General features: G+C 47.8%; 1 protein-coding gene across 1 annotated transcript in view; it reads left to right on the top strand.

The window, feature by feature from the left end:
• Lamc1 (laminin subunit gamma 1) overlaps window positions 1–27,971 on the top strand; it is a 123,017-nt gene that overhangs the window by 77,384 nt on the left and 17,662 nt on the right. The window contains exons 3-18 of the mRNA XM_006979923.4: window positions 4,246–4,376; window positions 6,973–7,139; window positions 10,372–10,560; window positions 11,367–11,484; window positions 11,843–11,941; window positions 12,027–12,163; window positions 12,723–12,845; window positions 12,936–13,125; window positions 13,547–13,659; window positions 15,241–15,462; window positions 15,563–15,751; window positions 19,206–19,451; window positions 19,911–20,064; window positions 20,533–20,675; window positions 22,349–22,527; window positions 23,358–23,514. Coding sequence (XP_006979985.1) covers window positions 4,246–4,376; window positions 6,973–7,139; window positions 10,372–10,560; window positions 11,367–11,484; window positions 11,843–11,941; window positions 12,027–12,163; window positions 12,723–12,845; window positions 12,936–13,125; window positions 13,547–13,659; window positions 15,241–15,462; window positions 15,563–15,751; window positions 19,206–19,451; window positions 19,911–20,064; window positions 20,533–20,675; window positions 22,349–22,527; window positions 23,358–23,514 — 2,557 coding nt within the window. The remainder of the gene's footprint in view (window positions 1–4,245; window positions 4,377–6,972; window positions 7,140–10,371; window positions 10,561–11,366; window positions 11,485–11,842; window positions 11,942–12,026; window positions 12,164–12,722; window positions 12,846–12,935; window positions 13,126–13,546; window positions 13,660–15,240; window positions 15,463–15,562; window positions 15,752–19,205; window positions 19,452–19,910; window positions 20,065–20,532; window positions 20,676–22,348; window positions 22,528–23,357; window positions 23,515–27,971) is intronic.

Below are 27,971 nucleotides of genomic sequence, written 5' to 3'. Positions count from 1 at the left end.
TGTTTCTCTGTGCTTTCCACTTCTGGGTTCTCAGTCTTTTTCTCTGGAATTTATTATAATTACTGGTCTTTTACATTTATTTATCCTGTATGGGTATGTGAGAGCACACGTGCACACTGTACTACCCACATGTAGGTCAGGATAACATGCAAGACCTACCATGTTGGCTCTGGGGATTGAACTCGGGTCATCAGGCTTGGCAGCAAGTACCCCTACCCCCTAGCCATCTTGCCAGCCCTGTCGTTTATTCTTATACTCAAGGCACTTTCTGATTGGGTTATACAGGTTTAGGCAGAGCCACCGATGAGAACATGTTTTTTGCGCGTCCACTCCCCACCCTTGTGTTCTTTTAGGCTGTCAGGATGGTGACTATGGAAGTACATCCAGGTGTTCTCCAAGGCCTTTCAGAAGAGTTCCTGGTGACGGGAAGGCGGGGTGGGGGAAGAGGGGGGGACGGGGACGACGAGGATGACACATGAACAGCAGAGAGAATAGCTGTAGACAAATTTCTAAACGGTCTTATTAAATAAGAAACACAGAGCAGAACTAGCAAAGAGCCACGACTACCTTATCTTATCGCCTCACCGCCATTGCTTCCCCAGAGAGAGCTTCTTCCTGTGTGACTTGTGTTTTTATTGCCTTCCTGTTCTGCCTTCTCATTGGTTCTAAGCCCAACCACATGATTTCCTCGTCACTGCCTGTCTATACAGACCTCCAGGTCTCTATGGTTGGTACTGGGATTAAAGGCTCGTGTCACCACGCTTGGCTGTGTCCTTGACCACACCGAGACTCTTCCTACCTTGTGATTGGGATTGAGGGTGTGTGCTACCACCACCTGACTGCTGTTTAAGGCTGTGTGACCTTGCTGTGTGATCTCTGATCTCCAGGCAAACTTTATTTATTAATATACAAATAAAATCACATTTCAGCACAATTAAAATATCACCACAAATAGCTGATTCAGATAGATGGTGAAATAGCTAAACGCTGAAAGAAAGCCTTAGAAAAGGCCGTGTAGCAGACACCCGCCAGCCTTGACTCTTTGTCCGGTTGATTGTATTTCCTGTCCTGGAGAGGCTGCAGTGGGACCAGTAGGAAAGCTTGGTTTTCGGGCTCCCCTTGCTGCATGCCCTCAGCCTGTCTGTCTGGAGCAGCTCCCCAGGCTGCATGCCCTCAGCCTGTCTGTCTGGAGCAGCTCCCCAGGCTGCATGCCCTCAGCCTGTCTGTCTGGAGCAGCTCCCCAGGCTGCATGCCCTCAGCCTGTCTGTCTGGAGCAGCTCCCCAGGCTGCATGCTCTCAGCCCGTCTGGAGCAGCTCCTCTTGCTGCATGCCCTCAGCCCGTCTGGAGCAGCTCCCTAGGCTGCATGCCCTCAGCCCGTCTGTAGCAGCTCCCCAGGCTGCATGCCCTCAGCCCGTCTGGAGCAGCTCCCTAGGCTGCATGCCCTCAGCCTGTCTGGAGCAGCTCCCCAGGCTGCATGCCCTCAGCCTGTCTGTCTGGAGCAGCTCCCCAGGCTGCATGCCCTCAGCCTGTCTGTCTGGAGCAGCTCCCCAGGCTGCATGCTCTCAGCCCGTCTGGAGCAGCTCCTCTTGCTGCATGCCCTCAGCCCATCTGGAGCAGCTCCCTAGGCTGCATGCCCTCAGCCCGTCTGGAGCAGCTCCCCAGGCTGCATGCCCTCAGCCCGTCTGGAGCAGCTCCCTAGGCTGCATGCCCTCAGCCTGTCTGGAGCAGCTCCCCAGGCTGCATGCCCTCAGCCCGTCTGGAGCAGCTCCCTAGGCTGCATGCCCTCAGCCTGTCTGGAGCAGCTCCCCAGGCTGCATGCCCTCAGCCTGTCTGGAGCAGCTCCCCAGGCTGCATGCCCTCAGCCTGTCTGGAGCAGCTCCCCAGGCTGCATGCCCTCAGCCCGTCTGGAGCAGCTCCTCTTGCTGCATGCCCTCAGCCCGTCTGGAGCAGCTCCCCAGGCTGCATGCCCTCAGCCTGTCTGGAGCAGCTCCTCTTGCTGCATGCCCTCAGCCTGTCTGGAGCAGCTCCCCAGGCTGCATGCCCTCAGCCTGTCTGTCTGGAGCAGCTCCCCAGGCTGCATGCCCTCAGCCTGTCTGGAGCAGCTCCCCTTGCTGCATGCCCTCAGCCTGTCTGGAGCAGCTCCCCAGCAGGGATTCTGCTGTTAGCTGCTCTTTGTCATAGAAACTAGTGAGACTCTGGTAAGAACGCTTTGGTCTTCTGAATAAATTTGGTGAGTTCGTTTCATTGTGCAGGAGCTTTAATTATGTGTGTCTGGATATAACAGCTCTGGCTCTCATAGCTTGGGGCCAAGTCGGGTGAGCAGATTTAGCTTTGACTTCTAGCTGATAAGAGTAAACTGCTTTCTCCCAGATGGAGGAGGGAAGGTCTCCGGCTCCACTGGCTGAGTACCAGCCTGAATTGGTTTGTAGTTCTTAGCCTCTGTTATACACTTAATTGTGCTGTAACGAAGCAAGCATGTTCTCAGCCGTAGATGACTGAGCAGCATTCTGATGTCTACATGTATTAAGTCTTTTAGCTCTTGTAACTCTGTAAGTTGGCTGTTTTTATTATCTTCCTTTTTACAGATGAGGAGTCAGAGCTCAGAAAGGGCGTAAATTGTCCCACCTCGCAGTTTTAAGTGGCAGAGCTGAGATTCAGATTCTGTTCAGTCTAGATATTCATGATGCCTTAGTGGCACCCCGTGAGCTTTCCATCTCCTTTGTAGAGGGGAGCTGTGGTAAAGATGAAGCCTGGAGAAGGTGTTTAGCTATTTGCGTTATGGACAACTAACAGATTCCTGCCATTGTGGCCGTGAGTGGGAGTTGTTATTGAGTTCCAAGATTGGATACGGTGAAGTCATCTTCTTCTTTCTAATTATACTGAAGCTTCATGGAGATTAGTTTTTTATGAGCTCTCTCTATTGCCAGGTGTTTGGCATAGCTTAAGGCAGCGCAGCTTTATCAGGAGTGAGCCTGCTGGTCTGAGAGCCTCTGGAAGGGTAGATGCGCTGTCAGCCCCCCACCCCCACCCCCGCTTGTTACAGAGGTGAGGGTGATTCTGACTCTTAATCCCTAAGTCAGTTCCCTGGACTGGAGGAGAAGTGCTGTCTTTGGTCTGGGCTCCTTCACCAGGCAGGTCAACTGAGGGCCGAGTCTTTCTTTTCCCCCGGGGTCTTCCATGTTCAGGAGACCAGACCGGGCATTTCCACAGTGAGGGCAAGTCCCAGAACATGAATAGTCCTTATCGAGCCTCTGTGTGTGTCATACTGACTGATGTCCCCTCTGCCAAAACTAGAGTCAGCATAGAAGGAAACTGCACAGGGTGTGGCAGGCTGGGTCATTGGGATCATTATGACAGCAGCATGCTACACATGTGAGCATCTGATAAAGTCAGCTCAGTGAAACGGCATTTATTATAATATTATATTTATATAATAAAGGCTTAGATAACAGCAAACGCAGGGTAGTGGTGCAGCCTTGGTTCCCGTTGCTCTGTATGATACACCTTTCAACTTGATCACACGTGGATTCGCTCACTCTGTGCCAAGCCTGAGGGATGCTGCACTGAGCAGAATGGACACAGATTGCCTACCCTTCTGTTAACTTTATCCGGGTATTGGAGGCAGTGTGAGATGGACGACATAAGTCAATGGAGTGGGATAATTTTAAGATTGTCCAGGGAAGACCTAACAGAGGTGATGTTGTAGCAAAGGTGACGACCCACACAGCTGCATGTGGTTGGCTCGGGTCAGTGCACGCACACGTTACCTTGTGGTTAGGTCTCTACTGGTTAGGTCTACACCAGTGCCGTTCAGGCCTAGGAGCCAGAACTAGACGGGACAAAGTGTGCAAGGGGACACGTGGGCTAGAATGAGTGTGGCGTGCGTGTGTGATCTGAGCTGGCACTGCTGGCTGAGTTTCACTGTAGACCGAGAAGGGAGCGGGCAGTAGGAGAGTTCTGCCGCTCGCTCGCTGGGCTTTAGGTGTGTGTTTCAGTCAGTCACCTGAGGAAGAAGCCAGCAGGGCCCTCACCTATGGAAACTCACCAGTGGTGACGTGGCTGTTACCTGTGGAAGAGCCAAGGAGGAGCCTATGGGGAACTGAAGTTTGTAGTTCAGTAGTTCACTGATTTAGCCAAAGACGTCTAGGTTGGCATCTGGACTCTTTGGAAGATTTTATCAAATGTGTTTCTCATCTTCAGCCCTTCTGCTTCTCTTTATGTGTGTGTTTGTTTCCTTTCTGCAGGAGTGGGTAACTGCTACTGACATCAGAGTAACACTCAATCGCCTCAACACTTTTGGAGATGAAGTGTTTAATGACCCCAAAGTTCTCAAGTCCTATTATTATGCAATCTCAGACTTCGCTGTGGGCGGCAGGTGAGTGAACTATGATTGGAACTTTGATGTAGAACTCTTTATGACTTTATTAGCATTTAGGGACCATGTGGATCTGGAAAGACAAGCTACTATGTAGGATTTTTTTCTTATCAGATCTTCTTATTCTGGAAGCTAAGCAATTGGGTTTTCTCAAACCTTATTAAGTCCACACTCATTGACCATTTAAGTACAGTAATCTATTACTATTAATCCAGTAAGAGATTCCGCAGAGCTGTTGCCTAAGGGAGAAGCCCTGACCTAGGATCTTACAAATGAGTTAAGAGCAATTTGTTAATATATAAAAATTCAAATGTAGGTTGAGCATCCCTAATCCACAAACTCAAGATGTTCTAGTTGGCTCTCTGTTTTTGTGATGAACACCATGACCAAAAGCAAGTTGGGAGAGGAAAAGGCTTATTTATCTTAACAACTCTCAGATCACAGTCTATCAGTGAGGGAAGTCCGAGCAGACATTCCAGCAAGGCAGGAGCCTGGAGGCAGGAACTGAACCTAGGCCATGGAAGAGTGATGTTCACTAGGTAATTGCCCATGGCTTGCTCAGCCTGCTTTCTTACAGTCCGGGACCACCTTTGCAGAGATACCACTGCCTACAGTGACTGGGCCCTCCCCCATCAGCCATCAATCATAAATCAAGAAATACCCACAGGTCAGTCTGATGGAGAGACTGTCTCATGTGAGGGTCCCTCTTCCCAGATGCCCCAGGCTTATGCCAAGTCGATAGAAAAACTAACTGCACACAAAACTTGAAATTTTCTGTGCTCAGGTGACATCACAATTAGACAGTGAAGATGCTGGTCCCCTGGCTGTTGTTGGTTTCCCTCCCAAGATATAGCAGTCTGCTTTTGAAAAAGACCCAGAATCCCAAAACTTCCATTCCCAAGCACTTAGGGAGGGGTGCTCAGCTTGTGCTAGTGCAACCATGTATTCTAAACAAAAACGTCATGAATCAAGAAACAGGTCGGACCTGGATGGGTGTTAAAGGACGGGTAGGATTTGGGTAAAGAGGGAAGATGTATGGATTGAGCGCAGGAGGGTGGATATGTATCAGCAGAAGTTCAGAGAGTGTAATCCTGCTTGATGGGAATAAAACCTCTGCAGAACTGTAAACCAGAAAGATGGATTTATGGCCAGAGATGACAGGCTGAGAATCACGGACTTTTCCCCTTGGATTAGCCCATGAGATCTCTAGAGCAGAAAAATTATTTTTGTACCTGGTGTTCCTGGCATGCTTGGTGAGATTGGTTTGAAATGCAACCAGTGAGAGGTTGGAGAGTGTTTGGAGTAAGGCTATAATATCATAACTGGGTTAGGAAGATGATGCATGGCGAGAGCGAGTACAGTGGTGCATAGTTATGGAGCCGCCAGGAGTCCATTCCTTTATATGCTGACCTGCAGAATCAATTCAGAAAGATGTTTCAGGTGAGTGTGCAAACAGAGTAAAGATACACTGTGGTTGATGGAGTTTCCATTCCTGCTTTGATGCTGTGTAATCTGGATATTGAACAACAGACGCCTGACATTAGGCTGCTTACACATCAAAAGGGATGCAAAGATGCATTTTACCGTGAAAGGGAAATTACCAGCTCTTTAGGCTAATGATCAGGAGAAGAGTGGTACCATTACTAAATTTAGAAAATGGGCCACCCTGGAGGAGATGATGCACTTAGTCATAGACATGCAGAGTTTTAGGTTATGGGAGACCTTTAAGTTTATACGACCACCAAGGGCAGGGGCCTTGGAGAAGGAGGGAACGGGGTTCTAAAGTGAGACTCCTCTGCACACTGAAGATGAGTTCAGCATGCACAGGCACTTTCGGATGAGTGCCTGAAGCCATGGGATTGCTGTCTTTAAGGAAGCAAGTGAGAGGACTGCCTCTGCTCAGCCACACTCACATCTCTGTGTTTCCTTGGATCCTGAGTTCATTACCATACCTTCATCTAGGGGAGCCTTCGGCGGCCCTCGCCCCCAGAGAGCCCAAGGGACTAATCTGTCTACTGGACATCTATGGGGAACTAGGTATCAAAGTCAGTGTCTCAGTTCCTTCAGTGGGAAGCATTAATCATGAGGGTGAATTATTGCCTGTGTATTAACTGTGTTCTGTTCAGTCCTGTATGCAGAGATTGAGCAGTTCCCAGTGACTCTGAGAGGCTTTATCATGGTCTGTTTTGCAGGTGAGGTTCAGGCACACTCTAAGTGGTGGGAAGGGTTCCCAACCCAGGTGGCCTGGTGTCAGACTTCATGCTAGTCTTAGCCATTGTCTTCTGCTGTTTCCTGACGCTCTACACTTCAGGAAACATCCTGCCGGTGTTCTTGGGAACTATTAGGGGCTTTCTTCTGTGTAGTTAATGTTCCATCCTGGGGTTTTTCGGTGTGTGTGTGTGTGTGTGTGTGTGTGTGTGTGTGTGTGTGTGTGTGTTTCAACCTATCCTGGCTAAGTTCCTCAGTGTATGGTTTTGAATGGTAACATTCAAAGACTCCTTACATTGCTTTTGGTTTTCTGTATCACTCCCTCTGCTCTGTTTCTAGGCCCTCACAGTGGTTCCGTTCCTGACCACGCCTTCTCTTTCCTCTCCAGGTGTAAGTGTAATGGACATGCCAGCGAGTGCGTAAAGAATGAATTTGACAGGCTGGTGTGCAATTGCAAACACAACACCTACGGAGTGGACTGTGAAAAGTGCCTGCCTTTCTTCAATGACCGGCCGTGGAGGAGGGCCACGGCGGAGAGCGCCAGCGAATGCCTGCGTGAGTGCCACTGGCGTCCTCTGCCCAAGGGATGGGTGCCTTCCTCACCAATGGAAAGTCACTGCTCCTGCAGAGCAGGGAACTAAACTGTACTCCATCCGAGGAGAATGATGGACAAAAGAAGCTGGTTGTGAATAAACCCAGCTGGTTTTGTTTCCTTCATGAACATCAGCTAGGAAGTAGAACCAAGGAGTTTGCTTAGATTCAAATACTGGGTCAATGTGGCACCTCTTAAATGTGACCTCTGTAGTCACCGTGGCCCTTTAAAATCAACCCTCCCTCAGTATCCATGGGAAATGGGTTCCAGAACCTTCCTTGCACACCAAAGTTCATGGATGTTCAAACTCGCTTTATAAGATGGCATAGCATTTGTATGTGACCATCCACCCCTCTTCATGCTAGTCATCTGTAGGCTGCTAATCCGGCATACAGTGCAAATGTCATGGGAATAGTTGTCCTCCTTTGGGGCACGGGGACAATAAAGAAAAGTCTGTACATATGTTAAGGACAGACATTACTCCCTGCACCCCCATACTCTGTATTGACAGTTGATGGACTCTGTGGCTGTGTGACTCCAGGCACAGAGTACAACCATGTTCTTTTCGTCAGTATTCATTCGCCCAAGCAGCCAGCTTGGTTAGCGTGTGTCAGAGTTAACTCTCAAAATCATTTTTCCTTTCTTGAAAGAGAACAGTAGGAAGGACGTTCCCAACCACTGCAGGGAAATCTGGGTGGCTTTGGGAGAAGGGGTAAGTCTGGGGACCTAGCAAAGGTCAAAATGAAGACATTAACACATGTTTAGCCTTCATAAGCTCATGGCTCATTCTGAACAGACTGAGAGGGGAACTCAGGAGAGAAAGCATAGAGTCATGATTTGCCAAGACTTAATATGAACGAACTTTAAAGCAACGTCAATGTTCTTATGTCTTTCATCAGTGTGGGGAATAAAAGGAATAAGAAAAGGGACACTTGGAACGTGCAGCATTATCACAGCACCCTGAGAAAGGAACTACCTTCTCACTTACGACTGTTTTCATTGAGCCGCCTTGAGCAGAATTTATTATGCATCTTTCCTTTCTCTCAACAAATCCTGGAGCTGCTGATAAACTTTATAGCCTCCTCTAGCATTTCAAAGCATCCAATGAGCTCCTTTAATCCCATTGCCACACTGATGTAATTGGATGTTGTAAGGTGGGCACTGGCATAAGAGAAATGAAGTACTCCTAAAATGTCATCTAAACACACGTGCATTTGTAGTTATGTGCATATGGAGGTCATATTGCTAGTTTACCCAGGAAATAAGAACAAACAAAATACTGCTCACCATTAGGAAATGAAGCGGCTCTTGCAGCTAATGGGCTTTGATGAGGAACTCACCTTTCTCCACAGTCTCCTCAGCACTTGCCCTTCAGAGTGAAATCTCTGGCTGATGTAACTGCAACAGGACAGTTGGGATACTGGGGCTAGACAAGAGAAAAATCCCGCTGTCTTCTGTCATCCCAGCTGTTGGTGGGAGAGGCACAGCCCATGCTGTAGCTCTGGGTTGGGAGGCAGTGGGCATGGGAACTCTTCTGCTTCATGATCTCAGCACTAGCCCACTTCTCAGGAAGGCTGGATTGATTGCAGGGTGATGTAGGGCAACGTGGGGTAAGAGGAATAGCTAAAAAAGGGGGGGGGGCACTATGCAACAACTACTGAAAGGGGTAGGCACCAAAAAATGGCTTCATAAAATTCTAAGTCTTGGGGCCAGCAGTTCAAGTTCCTAAAAATGTTTTCTGTTATAATTCTATAGTAGCCTTTATTGTATAGAAAAAGAATATATATTCAAATATTTTTTCTTAAAATATTTGATAGCTCTAGCATAAACCAAGCCAAATTTTGTTTTTATGTGATAGCCAAGAGCTTATATATGTTTTGGACAGGTTAAGTCTGAGAAAATCATCTTACGATAAGCAGAAGTAAAGACTCTGTGACTACAGATATTTGTTTATTTTGGAGACCTGATGTCACTCTGTAGCCCTGGCCTGGAACTCACTGTGGAGACCAGGCCAGCCTGAGACTCATAGAGTTGCCTTCTGAGTGCTGGGGTTAAAGCTGTGCTCCATGCCTGGATGGTTGCTTATTCTTAAAGTATGGTTTTAACAGATGATGCAGTTGGACCTGTGGTTCTGCAGCAGATGGATCTGAAGGGTCTGGATCTCCCTGTAATTCTGCTTCCATCACCAGACATGCTAATTTAAACCTACATGTCTCGAGTTCCCTCGTCTGGACAGAGTAATCTAACCCTTTGACAGCATCTTAATGTGTTCAGATTGCTGAGGCAAAATGTTAAAAGCTGCATGATAAGTTCGTGCCTTCTTTTTGCTGTCAGTACTACAACTTAAGGATAAGGATTGGAAAAATTGGTGTGGGGTACACGCTGTTATCCCAGCACTGGAGAGGTAGAGACAGGCAGATCTCTGACTCCAAGGCTAGGTCTGCATAGTGAGTTCCAGACCAGCCAACACTACATAGTGAAATCCTGTCTCAAGTAACAGTTACAAGAAGGATTATTTGTCTTGGCTCTTACGTATGAACAACTACTGGGAGGCAGATTCTTCTCTGAGTATAGTTCTTATGCTTATGGTACCCTTTTTCTCTAAGCATGGATATTTTTTAGTAAAGTGATGATAAGGCTATCTAAACTGGTTTTCTATAAACAGTATGCCTGGGGTTGTTCTGTACCGCCTGTCACAGAGATGCGGGGAATTGTGGTTTGGTTTTCTTGGAGTCTTTTTTTGTTTTGTTTTGTTTTGCTTTTCGAGACAGGGTTTCTCTGTGTAGCTTTGCGCCTTTCCTGGAACTCACTTGGTAGCCCAGGCTGGCCTCGAACTTACAGAGATCTGCCTGCCTCTGCCTCCCGAGTGCTGGGATTAAAGGCGTGTGCCACCACTACCCGGCTTCTTGGAGTCTTTTAAAATGCTTTCTTAATGGTATACAGATCTTGGAGGCTATCCTGATGAATCAGAGGTTAAGAACACTCACTCCTCTTCCAGAGTTCATTTCCCAATAAAGCACCCACGTTGGGTGGCTGACAGTTGCCCCTAACTCCAGCTCCAGGACATCTGACACCCTCTTTTGACTCCTGCAGGCGTCCCCATACACGGGATTCTCTCACACAGAAACACACATACATTTTCTTTTTAAAGGTGTACAGCTCTGATGGGACGTAACTTGTGTATTTGACCCACAGCCTGTGACTGCAATGGCCGATCCCAGGAATGCTACTTTGACCCTGAGCTGTACCGTTCAACTGGACATGGTGGCCACTGTACCAACTGCCGGGATAACACAGACGGTGCCAAGTGTGAGAGGTGCCGAGAAAACTTCTTCCGCCTTGGGAACACCGAAGCCTGCTCTCCATGCCACTGCAGTCCTGTTGGTAAGTGACAGGAAGGCTCCGTTGCCCTGGATGGAGTGAGATGATGCAGGAGTCTCCTGAACCCAGAAAATGAGCTTTGCATTCTGAGCATGTGCACAGTCCAGTGCGTCAGCATGCATGCTGTTCTAGCTTAGAAACGTCTTGTTGTGCCTCCACGCCTCTCCTTGACTCTAACGAAGTTGAACTTTCAGATAATTTTCTAGTGTGTATAAAAGAAGTAGTGGTTCTGTAAATAATTGGCAGCTGGGCCATAGAGACCATCTGAACTTTGACTGAGGAAGGCTTCCCCTTGTTAATGATTTTGTTTAGTCTAATCTTAGAGGGCTGAGCTGTGTACAGCATGTTAGTGTGTGTTTAGAGATACACAGCATTTGGTCTCCTGGGTTTTTTTTTTTTTTTTTTTTTTTGTGTGTGTGTGTGTGTGTGTGTGTGTGTGTGAGAGAGAGAGAGAGAGAGAGTGTGTTATGCTAATATTTTGTTGTTTGTGCTTATGTATAATGATGTTCTAGATGAGAATCTTAAGGAATGTCTCATGGCCTTATGTACACTGTATCAGTTTTGTTCAAGAGCGGTGGGTAGATCTACCTGAGAGTGTGCCTGGAAAGCTAAACTCTTACGGCTTACAAAGCTATGATTTACAAAGCGTTCTAGTTTGGAATTTGGTCCTTATTTTCTCTGATCGTCCAGAGATTACACACTGGTCATCGGGCATTGCTTTTTAGCATCTGCTTGTGTTTCTTTTGACGTGGATTTTGCTTACCCCTCTCTCCAGATGTGGAGTTGAACATGAACTCGTTACATTCCAGGTTCTCTCAGCACACAGTGTGACAGTTACGGCAGATGCAGCTGTAAGCCGGGGGTGATGGGCGACAAGTGTGACCGTTGCCAGCCCGGATTCCATTCCCTCACGGAGGCAGGGTGCAGGTAAATGTTTTTAGAATCAGAGACTGGTCCGGAATCTTCACAGGACAGTGGTAATAACAGTGGGGACACTTGCCCAGCAGTGATGGTCAGTGAGCTTCTGGACCACCGTGAAGATGCCCGGGGGTTGTGGAGAGTCCAGAGAGTGTTTTGAGTAGTTTAAGTGAGTGTGCACAATATTAGGTTTCCTCAGTGGTGATGAGTGTTCTTGACTGAAACCAAATCTGAATATAAAAGTAACAGGAGTTCACTTTGTCCTTTGGAGATGACTTGTGTGTAAAATCTACTGTAAAGCAGTCGGCTTTGAGGAAGGATTTCTTCCCTCTTTCTTTTCATTCTTGTGCTCCATCCCATCAAACAGGCCATGCTCCTGTAACCCTTCCGGCAGCACGGACGAGTGTAATGTGGAAACAGGAAGGTGTGTTTGCAAAGACAACGTGGAAGGCTTCAGCTGTGAGAGGTAGCTCCATCCTTCCCTGGCTGTTCTCATGGGACCAGGTTTCCAGTGGAAACGGTGACTGACGCTGCCGCCCTATCTCTTTCAGATGCAAGCCTGGATTTTTTAATCTGGAATCATCTAACCCTAAGGGTTGCACACCCTGCTTCTGCTTTGGGCATTCTTCTGTGTGCACAAATGCTGTTGGCTACAGTGTTTATGACATCTCCTCCACCTTTCAGATCGGTAATGCAGCCCTTACTCACAGCTTCACAGTAAGCCTCCAGAGCCCTGAGACCACTCTTACAAGGGTATTTTTGGAATCAGTAGCTAGGGAGGGTTTTTGATACTAGGAATATTTGATGTTATTAAATATGCATGTTTTTTTTCCTTGTGTGACTCTTTAATGAAACATACATACAGTTTTAGAGAATTGACTAAAAATGTTCCGTAAAAAATACGGCAAAATGTGGGGCTGGAGAGATGGCTCAGAGGTTGGGAGCACTGGCTGCTCTTCCAGAGGTCCTGAGTTCAATTCCCAGCAACCACATGGTGGCTCACAACCATCTGAAATGTGCCCTCTTCTGGCCTGCAGTCATACATGCTGTATACATAATAAATAAATAAATCTTAAAAAAAAATACAGCAAAATGTATCTTCCAGGTGATAGTTTATAGGTTCTATTGTAGGGTCAGATTTTTTTTATTGATTTTTCTCCATATGAGGTGCAGTCTCACATCTTGTGGGCCTTCATCTAGGATGTTTGTCATGTAAACATGCCTGTGTCTACATTCGCTACCTGCAGATGAGGATGGGTGGCGTGTGGAGCAGAGGGATGGCTCGGAGGCGTCTCTTGAGTGGTCCTCAGACAGACAGGATGTTGCCGTGATCTCCGATAGTTATTTTCCTAGGTACTTCATCGCCCCTGGTAAGTGAGGCTGGAAAGCAACGTGGCTTTCTGAGTGCTTCTCTGGGTCACGGTCTCCCATTCTGACCCAGCCTGCTATCTGCCTTTCAGCCAAGTTCCTGGGCAACCAGCTTCTGAGTTACGGACAGAACCTCTCCTTCTCCTTCCGAGTGGACAGACGGGACACTCGCCTCTCTGCAGAAGATCTCGTGCTTGAGGGAGCTGGCTTGAGAGTATCTGTGCCCTTGATTGCTCAGGGCAATTCCTATCCTAGCGAGACCACTGTGAAGTACATCTTCAGGTGAGACGGTGTTCTCTCTCTCTCAGCCAGACCTGATCAGCCGAGAAAGAGAAAGTGGGTTTTTGTTGTTTCGTTTGTCTGAGTTGATCTGGCCTCAAGGTGTGTGTTAAAGAAAAACTTCTGGGCTAGCTGTGGCAGCTCATACCAATTGTTCTAGACCAGTGGAGGCTGAGGCAAGAGGGTTGCCGAGAGCTCAAGGCCCGCCTGGCTTACATATGGAAATTCTCTGTAAAAACCCCTTTGGGCTATTGAGATGAGCCTGCTTTTGTCCTTCCCTTTTCTAGCTGCACTGAGAAACTGGCGCTGCTCTCTCACTTGGTTAGTGTGTCGGTAATGCCCGTGGGGGCATCAGTGAGCAGTGAGCAGCCCCCCGCAGATTACCCTTCCTTACAGAGGTTATGTGCCCGTTCTGTCTCTCCAGGCTCCATGAAGCAACAGATTACCCTTGGAGGCCCACTCTCTCCCCCTTTGAATTTCAGAAGCTCCTAAACAACTTGACCTCTATCAAGATCCGTGGCACCTACAGTGAGAGGAGTAAGTTGTGATGTCATTTAGGACTTAATTAAGAAGGTGACGAGGTAGAAAGATGTGTGGTAAAGAAAGGTCCTGTTCTGATACATTCACACTGACCCACACTGCTGTCACCTGTGTATTAAAATGCACTTTGCAACTGTCTTCAAGGATCTGGAGAACATTCACTAAAATTAGTGACAGTGTTATTTGATAATTAATAAGCCATTGTGTATAGATTTTCTTAAAAAGTCTCTATTATAACTACTGGTCTAACTTGGTTAACCTTCATTTCTTGTTATTTACTGCCATGTAATTATCAAGTGATTTGAACTATTGGCTAAATTATGAGAAATTATATATTACCTAATGAACATTTGCTTTAATGTTATGTAAACAAGGGTTTAAAAGTATGCCTCCAAGAACTTATTAATGAGGGCTTCCCCCCTCTGGTGAGGTGAAGGCTATAGCTTGGATGTCTTGAGTTTGCTTGTTTTTGAGCTCTCTCATGAATGTCCATATAGAAATGTTTTATAAGTGATCACTAATATGGATCTGGGCCCTTGGAAGAGGTTTGGATTACAAATGTAGATTGTGTCTACATTTTGGGCATTTACTTTTAAACTTGGAACTATGGCAGAAAACAGAGAGAGGGGATGGGATCCTGGAAACACAGTTGAGGTCTGTGCCCTGAAGCCCAGGGGAGGAAAAGAATTTGGAGAAGGAAAAGTAACTGCAGGTCTAGGACAAGAACACCGCTGGGTTTTAGGTGGGCTTGAGGAGTCGCTGGTGAGGCGTCTAACTTTGGCTCAGGGATGAAGCTGAGTAAGATCACCGGGCTCTCTGAAAAGTAATTTTGAATGTGAGAAGGTAAAATAAAGAATATTCTCTTCAAGTTTGGCAGAAAGAGAGGAAAAGAGATGAGTTATCACTTGGGAGTAGGAGCAAGATTTAAGAACGAGTATTTTTAGGCCAGGGAGATGTAAGAATGTTTAGAGATTGGAAGCACATCATAACTTGTAAGCTGACTGGCAAAAACCATAAACATATTAAAAGCTGCATCCAAGCCAGTAATCGAAGTATCCTTTGGCCTAGGTGGTCAATTTCCACATGAATTATATAAACAGCAAGTAATGCTCCAGAACATGGGAGGAATGCACTTTAAGCAAAAGACTGCAAAGGACTCCAGTAGACTAGAAATGAAAGGGAAACATGGTGGTGTCTCCAAGGCTCACTTTTGCATCCTTAGAACCTTGCCGCTGGTTCTTCCGGATTGCATGGACCACTGTCTAGCTCAGTATAAACTTTCTTTGTCTTTATGGAAGTGGAAGGACATTGTGTGTGTGTGTGTGTGTGTGTGTGTGTGTGTGTGTGTGTGTGTGTGTGTGTGTGTGTGTGTGTGTGTGTATGCACGCGCTTAGCATCCAGCACCACATGGTTGTCTTAAATGCTGTTTTCTGGTTATCCCTCCTGGTGAATGACTTCAGGTAATGTCAGTTTTATCCGGACCCTTGGCTCTGGCTACTCTTAAGTTTTACTGCCTCTTCGTGAGCTTTTGGACACTGGAAGGCACTTCAATGATTCTCTTTTCTATACCGCAAACAGGCGCTGGATATTTGGATGATGTCACCTTGGCAAGCGCCCGACCTGGGCCCGGAGTTCCTGCCACTTGGGTGGAGTCCTGCACCTGCCCGGTGGGGTACGGAGGGCAGTTCTGTGAGATGTGCGTCTCGGGCTACCGAAGAGAAACCCCGAGCCTTGGACCTTACAGTCCGTGTGTGCTCTGTACCTGCAATGGACACAGTGAGACCTGCGACCCTGAGACAGGTGAGAAGGCCGCGGCTCCGTTTGCCGTTAGGAGCGACGCTCGTTGACCGACTCACTCTTCCCATCCCTCCTGACTCGCTCTGATCTGCTCCCCAAATAGGTGTCTGTAACTGCAGAGACAACACCGACGGCCCCCACTGTGAGAAGTGTAGCGACGGGTACTATGGAGACTCCACCCTGGGCACCTCCTCTGACTGCCAGCCTTGTCCCTGTCCTGGTGGCTCAAGTTGTGCCATTGTCCCCAAGACAAAGGAAGTGGTGTGCACCCACTGTCCGACTGGCACCGCGGGTGAGTCCGCCTGGCTCCCCTCCTCTGTGCTCTGTGTGCTTGTTGGTGTTTGCACAGCCTGCCTCAGCCGGCCTCACAGCCCTGAGAGGGGCCGGCTGCTGTTGTTTGCTGTGACGTGCGTGCGTGCGTGCGTGTGTGTGGGGGGGGGGGGGGGGAGCGAGACACGGGTGAGCTGCGGCTGCAGCCCAGGCCTTGTGACTCCAAAGAGAACTGTCACCAGACCATAATCTCTCATCAAGTGAGAACCCAAACTGGGCTTTCAGTGCAGGCTTGTCTGGAACTGTCAGTGTGAAATAGCAATTTTAAAATTCTTCCTCTAAATCACCCTTTCAGTATTTCAAAGTCAGTTACATCAAGCTGGGAATTTTTCCGCCCCCCCAGAGCTTTGGGTAGACCTCTCTTCCCATTCTACCCATTCCATTCTTTTTCCAAAGGACATAAAATGAGGTCAGTCCTAGGTGGTCACAGCGGGCTATGAGGGCTGTGACCATGAGGGTTGCCGCTTGCTGGCAGACCACGCCCCCTTGGCTTACCTTGTCTTTGCTGTGAAGGGCAGGAAAACAAAACCAGGGCTGAAACAATGTGTTACTCGCTTGCTCAAAGCCGAATAAGGACTGCAGGATTTGAAACTTGATCCTAGACTTTCAAATGAAAGCGAATTGTATTTGGGAATGAGTTTAAGGCAGGCTGCCTTGTGTCTCTGTGCTAGTTTGCTATGAAATCAGTCTCAAGCTTTTGAAGTATAGGTCACGTGTGGAATAGCTGCCTTATCAGATGAGACATCGTAGCTGGGATGCCGTCCTTGTGCTCACGTGGAGGTGGCTCCGAGGGAGTCTGGTGGCTGCCCACAGCAGGGCCAGGAGGGCCCCTCATCTCCACCCTCCTGCCTCTGTTCCTCCCCTCTGCCCCACCTCACCCATGTTTCCAGCTTCTGTTTGTCAGGCCTAGTGGCGGGCGGTCAGTGTCGTGGCCGTGTGGACAGTGCTGGCCGCCGGCCCCCTGTAGTCAGACCTGCCACCCCTTGGTCTCCTTCTCTGTTCTCTTTTACCGTGTGATCACCCCTTTATTCCAGCTGGGGATTTTCATCCGAATTTGATCCCCACTGCTCCCTTAGGTGATCAGATCTCTTCAGGCCTCTGCCTGGGATTACGAAATCTGTGTCCTCAGCCCCGGGCACCCTCTCCTGAGCAACATCCCTCTGTTCCTTTCCTTCCCACCTGGTGAAGGGCTGGAGACTTTCTTTTCACCCTTCACGTCTGCTCTCCACCTTTTCCTAACCCATGAGACCGCATCGGATCCAGCCTCCTCCTCCGGAGTCGATACACCTGAAATCAGAGAAGAGGAGGAGGAGGAGGAAGACAGAGTATTTATTCCAGGGCCCATTTTGATGGGGTTGGTGACCCCTAACAGCTCTTACAATCTTATGATCTGGTAACTGCTCCCTCCATGCAGCCTGGAGCACAGGTTACAGAGTCTGCCTGTCACACTTGGTCCTGCGATTCCCCATCTCTGCCTAGCCTTGTATCACAGCCCGGTCAGTAAACTCCTGGGGCCACGCTCATTGAAGGTGCTAATTACTTCTACTTCATTCCAGATCCACATAGCTACAGCCTCAACTCAATCCGTGTTTGACTTCTTCCCCTTCCCCAGTTCTAACCCTCTCCCTTTCTATGGTCTGCAGACTACCACGGCCTGCCTGTTGAAGCAAAATCCTCGGGCTTACGCTTGATGAGTCTTTCTTTTGGTTCTTTTTTTTTTTATTTTTTTATTTTTTTTATTTATTTTTTTTTTTTTTGGTTTTTCGAGACAGGGTTTCTCTTGTGTAGCTTTGCGCCTTTCCTGGAACTCACTTGGTAGTCCAGGCTGGCCTTGAACTCACAGAGATCCGCCTGCCTCTGCCTCCCAAGTGCTGGGATTAAAGGCGTGCGCCACCACTCTTTTGGTTCTTAGAAACAAGCTCTCCTCTTCTTGACTGCTGCCTTCTGGATTCTAGCCACCGAGGCCTCTCAGCTGAGTTCTCTCCCGTGGGTCTCCCTGATTCACCTGCTTGCCTAAGATCGGTTCTTCACATGGGGGCCAGAACAATTCTATTACAATATAATCAGATTACATCACTTTATTAGTATTTTTTTTTTCTTCTGAGCCATCTTACTATGTAGTCCAGGCTGACCTCAAATTTGTGATCTTCCTGGTTCAGCCTCCCGGGTGCTGTTACCACACTCTGAGATTATAGCACTTAAGACCTCCCCAGGGTTCAGATGGTCGGTGGGGAAAGCACTTGCTCTTAAGCCTCAAGACCTGAGTTCAAGTCCCTGGATGGCACAGAGCCGAAAGAGAGCCAGCTCTCACTAATTGTCCTCTGACCTCAGTGGTCATGCCATGGCCTGTGTGCACACAAACAAGTCAAAGTGAAGTAAAAGAAAGAAGAACTCTCTAGTTACAGCACTTCAATTTAAATCCAGATTTCTTCTGCCACCCTGGTCTGACCTGGACTGGTGCGTCCGTGTGTGGCCTTGTTCAAGTGTTCCCGTGGGTCTTTTCCTGCCACTTCTCTGTCTGTGAATTCTCGTCCTCGTGTCTCCCCCGATTTAAAGTGTCCTCCACCTTCCCTGTCCTTTCAGCCGTCACTGTTTGGTTTAGTGTCTTGCCCCGTTTGCAGTCTTATGTGCATGTCTGTGCTGGTCCTTCCTGACCGCCGCTGAAGCGTCATGGGAGCGGAGACCACATCCACCTCACGCAACCTAGAAGAGTGCAGATGCTCACAAACAGTTGTTTAGTGAACAGACAGACCGAATTCTCGAGAAGTGGAGGCTCCTGTGTAGGCCCTGTTGGCTGCATAGATAGCAAGAGCCCGTCTTGGGCTGACAGTGACCACACGTGGAAAAGGATGGAGAAGAGCAGTGAACGTGGTGGGGAGAGCCTGGCCCCACCTTCTTCCTGCCGGTCATTAGACCCTCTCTCCGCCTTAACTCCCAGCAGACAGTGGGCGCTACTGTCTTCTGCCTAATTCTCTCCTAGAGCTCCCTGGTTTACACTGGCTCACAGTGCTGACTAGGGATGGTGTGTGCCTTTTATGAGCTAAGAGAGACCCTGCTCACCCTGGAAAACTTAAAGCATCAAAAGTAGTGCTTTGACCTTCTCAAGTTCAGCCACAGCCTGTGTGGATATTCTATTCTGTGGAATGCAGGGGCTGGTGAGCCCCGAGCCTCCCATTTACCCAGAATCTTAACACGTGATCTCGGTTGTCAGAGAACTTGAAATGGGGTGGGCAGATCAGGGACCACCCTACGGAGGGAGTGTGTCAAGGCCACTCCTTCAGTCTGGCCCAGGGCCAGAGCCCAGCTGGGTCTCCACTTGTCTCCGATGGTCAGAGGAGACAGGATGGACCCATTGGTCACCCACAGCAGGAGGGCCCGGGCCTCTCTTCCCCAACCCCGGATTCTCTCATTCCCAGGCAAGCGGTGTGAGCTCTGCGATGACGGCTACTTTGGAGACCCCCTGGGCAGCAATGGGCCCGTGCGACTGTGCCGCCCATGCCAATGCAACGACAACATAGACCCCAATGCCGTGGGCAACTGCAACCGCCTGACGGGGGAGTGTCTCAAGTGCATCTACAACACGGCCGGCTTCTACTGTGACCGCTGCAAAGAGGGCTTTTTCGGCAATCCCCTGGCTCCCAACCCGGCAGACAAGTGCAAAGGTCAGCTGCCGGCCAGAGGCGGCCACCCTACGCCCTGGTGTGCACATCCATCCTGGGTCTCTTTCAGCACTTACAGAAATTTGTGCAAATGCAGAACTGGCCTGTGAAAATGCAGTGTGAACCACGTGCACGATTTAAGATGGCTAGATACCTCATTAAAAGTGTGAAAGAAACAGGGAAATTTCCATTTTAATATATTGTGTTTAATTTAATATATCCAACATTTTATTGCTTCGACTAATAATTAGTTAAAAACTCTTAATGAAGTAGGTGTTCTTTTTCCACCATACACCAGCAAAGTCAGTGTGGGTTTCCACTGCTGGCACGTTTTTGTTCAGATCAGACAGACACCCTGTGTGTGCCTGGGCGGCTTCCATACTCGACAGTGCAGGCCTGAAGAGCCTGTCCTCGCGTTCTCTCTGGTGATTTGATGTTGTTCTCTCTGTCCCCCCATCCCAGCCTGCGCCTGCAATCCCTACGGCACAGCGCACCAGCAAAGCAGCTGCAACCCCGTGACCGGGCAGTGCGAGTGTCTGCCTCACGTGTCGGGCCGGGACTGTGGGGCCTGCGACCCTGGCTTCTACAACCTGCACAGTGGCCGAGGCTGTGAGAGGTGAGGCTGGGGAGCCTTTGGAGGGGGTGCTCTCTGCTGCCTGTGTCAGGAGTTCCTCCGCGTCCAGCTAGGGGCTGGCTTGATGGTGTTCGGGAATTGTTTTCAGGGTCTCGAATAGGAAAGGCACCCCATGAGGGGATTTCAGGCACAGAAGAGGCAGCACAGTGGCAGCCCTGGTGTGTCAAACATTTCAACTGCAGATTGCAAGGTTCCTTCTGAGACAGATGCACCAGGGCTGCGGCCTGGGAGTCTCTGCCCAGCTCTTGGTCAGTGCTGGGAGGGTTTCAGAATGGAGACTGCTGGTCCAGCTGAGGCTTGACAAAGAGCCCTGAAAAGCACTCACAGAAAGTGCTGGAACCTTCCGACTTAACATTCCGCCTAACAGTCCTTAACACGCTGCCTTTTGATAGAGGATGTTGCTTGCAGTCTGTTCTTCTTACCTTAGAAATGTCTTGTGCTTCTTTTCAGGTGTGACTGCCACGCTTTGGGTTCCACCAATGGGCAGTGTGACATCCGCACTGGTCAGTGTGAGTGCCAGCCTGGCATCACCGGTCAGCACTGTGAGCGCTGTGAGCCCAACCACTTCGGATTTGGACCCGAAGGCTGCAAACGTAAGACAGGGTAGTTTGCAGTGCACTGTCTCCCAACGCCAGTTAGTGCCTTAAACGCAGAAAGAACCCCAATGGCCTCTGTGTGGCCATATTAGAAAACTCTGGAAATCAAGGCTTTTTCTGGTTCCTTTGTGCCTTGTTGATGTCACTGTGTGTGTGTGTGTGTTTTAATAATACATCTTGTTCTCTTTTCTTTTTTCTTTTTTTTTTCCTTTTTGGTTTTTCAAGACAGGGTTTCTCTGTTGCTTTGGTGCCTGTCCTGGATCTCGCTCTGTAGCTCAGGCTGGCCTCAAACTCCCAGAGATCCACCTGGCTCTGCCTTCTGAGTTCTGGAATTAAAGGCATGCACCACCACCACCACCACCCAGCCATCATCTTATTTTCTAAGAAAAAAAAAATTCCCTTTGAGTACTAAGCTTGCCCACTCTGCTTGATGAGACTTGTTTATTGATCACATTATCATTGCAGATAAGGAAACAGTGATGGGTTCTGTTCAGTGTTTGTTGACTTACTGTGGTTACTCTTTACCCATGGGGCCTTTTTGGTTTCGTTGTCTATAAACATCTGCTTCTCCTTGGCATAAATACTTGCCTGGAAATCAGAACAGTTTGGGTTCTTGTTTTCTGAATTTCTTCATTTCTCCTGTGGAATGTAGCATAAGTCATTGACTCAGCTCAGACAACAAAGTGAGAAAACAAACTGTAAAGTAATGCAAGACAAGTGTTGGCATTTGGGTTTTCTTACTTCTTAGAGAAATTGAAGCAGTGGAAAGATGAACTTAGGAATTCCTGAAGCATATGAAAAAGAGTACTACTTAGTTTAATAAGCCCTCTCTCTCTCTCTCTCTCTCTCTCTCTCTCTCTCTCTCTCTCTCTCTCTCTCTCTCTCTCTCTCTGTGTGTGTGTGTGTGTGAGTGTGTGTGTGTGTGTGTGTGTGTGTGTATTTCCTTCCCTGTGGAACCCAGGCTCCACTCACTCTCCCTTCCTTCACCTCCCAGAGGCACATTCTCCACAATGCCTGGTAATTCTGTAATTACTATGCCACATGAAATGTGCTCCAAGGGGATAGAGGTGACCCAGTGGATAAAGTGCGTGCCATATGAGCACAGGAACTGAGTTCAGACCCCCAGCACCCATATGAAAATGGAGGCTTATGTCTGTAATGCCAGTGCTGAGATATGTAGATCCTTGGAGCTCATTAGCCAGCCAGTCTTACCTGTTGTTGAGAGCTGGGCACAGTGATGCACACCTTTAATCCCAGCACTCGGGAAGCAAAGGCAGGCAGATCTCTTGTGAGTTTGAAGCCAGCCTGGTCTACAGAGTGAGTTCCAGGCCAGCCAGGGCTACACAATGAGACCCTGTCTCAAAAAAAACAAAACAAAACAAAACAAAAACATAAAAATCAACAAGAATAAGGCATAAAGCGATAGAGGAGGCTAGATACCCAGTGGTGACCTCTGGCCTCTGTAGGCACATGCATGCATGTGTGCGCACATATGAACACATACACCACACACAGTGTGCCCTACACTGTGTGTTTTACTTTACAACTAAAAATGTCTGTCTTCTCTGCTAAATGGACTTAGCCATCTAAAATCCCATACATGAATTTTTTCAAGTTCTTAGACTGATGATAGAACCAGTTAAAATGAGAACTGTCTTCTCGATCTGTAGCTTGTGACTGTCATCACGAAGGATCCCTTTCGCTCCAGTGTAAAGACGATGGCCGTTGTGAATGCAGGGAAGGCTTTGTGGGGAATCGCTGTGACCAATGTGAGGAGAACTATTTCTACAATCGGTCTTGGCCTGGCTGCCAGGAGTGTCCAGCCTGTTACCGGCTGGTGAAGGATAAGGTAAGCCGAAGTGCATTAATTCGCTTGCTATTTCTCATCTGTTCAGCAGACATGAAGTGGAAACTCAATACACTCCAGGCTCCAGAGAAGAAGTGAACACGTTCGATCTGGTCTCTTCTCAGAGGCATACAGACTAGTTAGGGGGATGACCAGAAGTACATACGTATGTATGTACGTACGTACATAAGACAGCACCTGAGATACGTGGCTGAAAGAATAGGGAAAGATGAGAAACCGTGTAAGGCCTCTGTAAGGAAACTCCTGCGAAGTGAGATCTGAAGGGTGAGGAGGAGGGAGCCACGTGAGGAGGAGATGTAGGCAAAGGCCTGGAACCTGGAAGCTGCCTGGACCCTGCCCTGTGGAGGAACTTTGTTGGTGGCCGGTTATATAGGACCATGTCAACAGTAAGTGAAGAGTTTAGGAATTATTCCCACGGGCAGTGGAAATGTACAGAAGTCCAGGTGTATTTTAAGAGTGTCCTGACTACCACATGAAGAATGATCATTAGGGGTGGGATGAAGGGAAAGCCTTTGAATGGATGAGATAAATATGTGTGGTAGAGAGCAGGGGAGGAAAGAAGACTCAAGAATGGGCCTTGGGCCTTGGGGTCTTTGCTTAACGTTGCTGGAGATGTGTTTACGGGGTCCCCAGGGAGAAGAGGTTCTGGAGATCGGGTTGAGGTGCCTGGCAGAGGTCTAAGTGATGCTCACGGGGGAGGCCGGAGCTGCGGATCTGTCAGTCGAGTCTCTGTGAGGGGCACAGTCTCCCCACTTCTTGCTCCCCGTGCCTCCCGCAGCACACACCACTGAGTTTCTTTTCGTCCTTCCTAGGTCGCTGAGCACCGAGTGAAACTCCAGGAGTTAGAGAGCCTCATAGCAAACCTCGGCACTGGGGACGAGATGGTGACGGACCAAGCCTTTGAGGATAGACTGAAGGAGGCGGAGAGAGAGGTTACCGACCTCCTTCGTGAGGCTCAGGATGTCAAAGGTATACATGACAAGCTGTGATCTCATTTCTAGTTTGTAATTCATATGGTTTTTATAAAAGTCTCAGTTTTTCAACTACTTGCAGAATTTTTTTTTTTTTTTTTTTAATTTGATTTTAGACAGTCTCACTGGGGCTCAGGCTGACCTGGCACTCTGTATATATTCCGAGCTGACCTGGCACTCTGTATATATTCCAGGCTGACCTGGCACTCTGTATATATTCCAGGCTGGCCTGGCACTGTATATATTCCAGGCTGGCCTGGCACTCTGTATATATTCCAGGCTGACCTGGCACTGTATATATTCCAGGCTGACCTGGCACTCTGTATATATTCCAGGCTGGCCTGGCACTGTATATATTCCAGGCTGGTCTCAAACACATTGGCAATCCCCAGCCTCCTAAGTGCTAGGATTACAGGCATGAACTACCTCCTGGGCCGCAAGTTATTTTATTTTCAAGTTAACATTTCAAAAACAACCTATAGTCTTAATACTTTAAGACGAAGTAAACAGGGGTAACTTCCTACTATATCAGAAACTATTTGTTGTTCAGGTTTAAAGTATTTTATGTATCTGTTCCTTTACATGCAGAGAGTCTTAAGTTTAAAATATCATTAAAGCCATGTATGTTTTTAGGATGTTTGTTTTCTAGCCACAACTTCTAAGAAACACTTTTAAGGAGAAAATTAGAATTTTGACCCCTCCCCACCCCCACTGTTCTAACAGTGAGGATTTATTTTGTGTCTGGCTTTATTTTCTTCCTCATGACTCTGAGAACAGAACAGTCATGCTCTCCAAGCATTAGTTGAATAGCTGGTTACTGAATATGCAGCGCTTGGTATTTGTAGAAAGTAAACCTTAGAAATCAGTGCCTGTGTATGGAACTGTTTGCTTAGCATGCCGTATGCTAACATTATATAAAAGCATGTGCCGTATGTACCCCACCCATCCTAAGGTCTTCTGCACAGGACATGACCAGGCTGAAGAAAGAAAGGAGCTCAGCCTAGGACTTAGAGGACACTTTGTTTTCAAACACTTTGGTTTTTAATCCTTACTCTGAACTAAGCCTTTTTTCTAAACTCAGACTCTTTTCTCCGGTGATTAAGTGCCTATAAGAAGCCGGGTGTGGAGTTCAGCACCAGTGGTGGGATGGTGGACAAAGTCTGCTCCTGTCTGGAGGATGCTCTCCATCGAACTGAGTCCCCTTGGTGTGGGGCTTTCCATCATGGGACAAGTATGTTCCCAGATGCACATAGTAAATGTTCATTAAAATTAGCGTGCAGGCCAGGTGGTGGTGGTGCACACCTTTAATCCCAGCCCTCAGGAGGCAGAGGCAAGTGGATCTCTGTGATTTCAAGCCCAGCCAGGTCTACAGAGTGAGTTCCAGGATAGGCTCCAAAAGCTACACAGAGAAAACTTGTCTCTAAAAACCAAAAAAAAAAAAAAAAAAAAAAAAAGCAAGCATGGGGCAGCAGTGACCAGTTCCACTTTGAGTATATAAATATGTATTCATTTGGAGTTACATGGAGAAGTCTGCCTGTCTAAGAATTTAGGTCAGAACTAAATGTGTTGCTTTTCTCTTCATATAAGTACCACACTAATGTACAGAATTTTGATTTTATGTGATTATTGAAATAGGGAAGGAAGAAACTGGACCTAGCTGGGTCTCGCCAAGTTGGTTTGATTCCTTTTTTATGAGAGTCCACATTTGCTCCCTGTGAGGCTTTTTTAGAAGCTGAAAAACATCCCATGTCGGTGGCTTATTAGAATGTTAGATGCATCTGTGTGTTTATTTGGGGTTCTTTGTATCATCTTAAGTGGTAAACACTGCCTAGGAAGATGGACAACCCTTCCCATTTAGAATGTTCGCTTTGCCAACCACTTTGGCATGCGGTCTTCCATTAACATGCTCTATTAAAGCAACAAATTCACATGTTGTTTGCTGTATACACTAAGTCACAGGGTTGGTTATATTTTGCTGTGCCAGTTGGGTTAACCAGGGCATGACAGAAAGCTCTGGGCCAATACCACCAACGTACAGGAATGGGCCCAGGGCCAAAGAAGGGCAGAGGTCTGGGCACTATCATTCCATACAACTTGGTAGAGCTGAGCTACTGGCCATGTCCTCTGACCACAGTAACCACATACTTTGCTGTGCCCGCATAGACGATCTGCTGGCGGGAAACTCTGCCATACTTCCCAGCACCCCCTGCAGGCTGGCAGCACAGTGGGTTGTTGCTTTTCCTGGCCCTGAGATCCTCTCCATAGGCAGGCGTTAAATTCCTTCTGAGGTTCCTCGGTTGTGGAGTCCCTGGCTGACCTTTCCTGCTTAGGTTCAGACTAGCCAAGAATGAAAATGCCTTGGAAATGGTCTGGCTTCTAAGACCAAGTATTCACTTGGAGTGGAAAAGTGCTCGATACGCAGATTGGAAAGAAGAAGCTATGGCACAGGTTGGGACTGACGGGTAGACACTGGGACTTGAAGGACGGTCGACAGGAGCATACCAGTTAGTGTCTGTCCTTTGTGGTGCCATTGGAGAACTGGACAGTGAGGTGTGGCGGTTGGTTCCCGAGAGTCTAGAGCAGTGGTTCTCAACCTCCCTAATGCCGCGACCCTTCAATTCAGTTCCTCATGTTGTGGCGACCCCTGACCATACAATTAGTTTTGTTACTACTTCGTAACTGTATTTGTGACTTAAGAATCATGAATATTTTTGGAGATAGAGGTTTGACAAGAGGGTCGCGACCCATAAGTTGAGAACCACTGGTCTAAAGGCTAGCGACTACTTTAACAATGTTGGCTGCTGATTCTTTTCTGATATAAACTTGTTTGTATTTTTATAGTTTCTTAAAATTCTCTAGATTATCAAAGACTTGTGAAGGAGCCCTCTAAGCAGGACACAGTGTAATACTTTGAACATAAAAATTATAGATATTCATAGAGTAATAATGTCTTGATTTGGGTACATATATGCACTGCACAGTTTAAATCAGGTTAAACATGCTTACTCCTCAACATTTATTACTTCTTCATGGTGAAAGCTTTCAAAGCCCCTTCTTTCTTTATAACGTTCAGTGTTGATCATGGCCACCGCCCCACTCACCGTCCGGGCACAGCGGAACTTGACCCAGCTCTCTGAGCACTGCCCACCGCCCATCCTTCCCCCGCCCCTGCCTGCTGCTGCGTGCTCAGGCTGTTCTGTTACCATCAGCTGTTTGACTTCCACATCTGGGGGAGGTCATCTGGCACTCTCTGCTCTGGGTGTTTATTCACTTACATAATTATCCCACCCCATCTGTGGAGCTGCAAAGGATAGGACTCCGTTCCTTCTTGCGGTTGCACTGTGTCTCTTCGTGTCCATGCACCGTTTCATTATTCCTTGATGCGTGGACCCGTTTACTGTTTTTACTGCGTGGCTACTGAGCATGGCGTCTCCGTGATGGGATTGCAGGCGTCTCTTTGAGGCCCCCTTGGAATGTGTATATGGGATTGGGATTGCTGGGTCAGGTCGGTCTAGTGTCTGCCACGATGCCTGTGCGTAACTCCCATCCCTGACGGCAGTGTGCAGGTTCGTCTTCTCTCCAGCCCTGTTCTCCTGGCCTTTGACGGAAGCCACACTGACTGAGGTTTTGACGTGAATTTCCTGATGGTTGATGGTGTGAAACATTGTTTCATATACCTGTGTGTCACCTGAGTGTCTTCTTTTGAGAAATGTCTGTTTCTGTGTGCTGCCCATTGTTAACTTTTTTCCCTTTTGGGTAGTGAGTGTTTAAGTTCTCAGGTGTTGGGGCTTGCTTTCCCCCAGTCTGTGGTTGTCTCTGCACACTCGTGACGGTCTCCTTTGCTCTGCAGCCTTTCAGTTTGATGTCAGTGCATGTGCCTAGTTTTCCTTTTACTTCCTGTGTTTTTGGGGTCATGTCCAAGAAATCCTTCCAGAGTCCTTGAAGCATTTTTGTTTTCTTTCAGTAATTTCATTATTTCAGGCCTTCTATTGAAGCGTTTAGTTCGTTCGAGTTGGTGTTGGTCCCTGGTAGAGTTAACGGTCCATTCTTTGTGTGGTGGTCTGCTTTCCCGGCCTGTCGGCTGAACTGACCACCCTTTTCCTGGTGTGTGTTCTCAACAACTTTCCTTGAAGGCTGGCTGGCTGCAGATGTGTGGGTGTATTCTAGGTTGTTCTCTGTTCCAAGAACTGGTCAGTTTTAAATAGAACTTGAATTTTTGTATGTTCATAAAACCTCATGCCATGGGAGAATTTGATACTGGCAGGCTTTATATTTGCACAGGTTTGTATTTATCGTTTGATTTATTAGGACCCCAGCATGGTGTTTAAGTTGAATGGAATAGTAAAGTACAATTTGGGGAAATGTAGAAGGAGAGATCCAACTGAAAATTACATACATGTGCTAGGACAGAGGTATGGGGGAGGGGGAAGTATACCTAGTTTAAAACACAAGGAA

The sequence above is a fragment of the Peromyscus maniculatus genome, chromosome 11 (genome assembly GCF_049852395.1).
Source record: "Peromyscus maniculatus bairdii isolate BWxNUB_F1_BW_parent chromosome 11, HU_Pman_BW_mat_3.1, whole genome shotgun sequence".
In the NCBI taxonomy this organism is placed as follows: Eukaryota; Metazoa; Chordata; class Mammalia; order Rodentia; family Cricetidae; genus Peromyscus; species Peromyscus maniculatus.
Note: the sequence above shows the minus strand (reverse complement) of the source record. Positions and strands in the feature narration are given on the sequence as shown.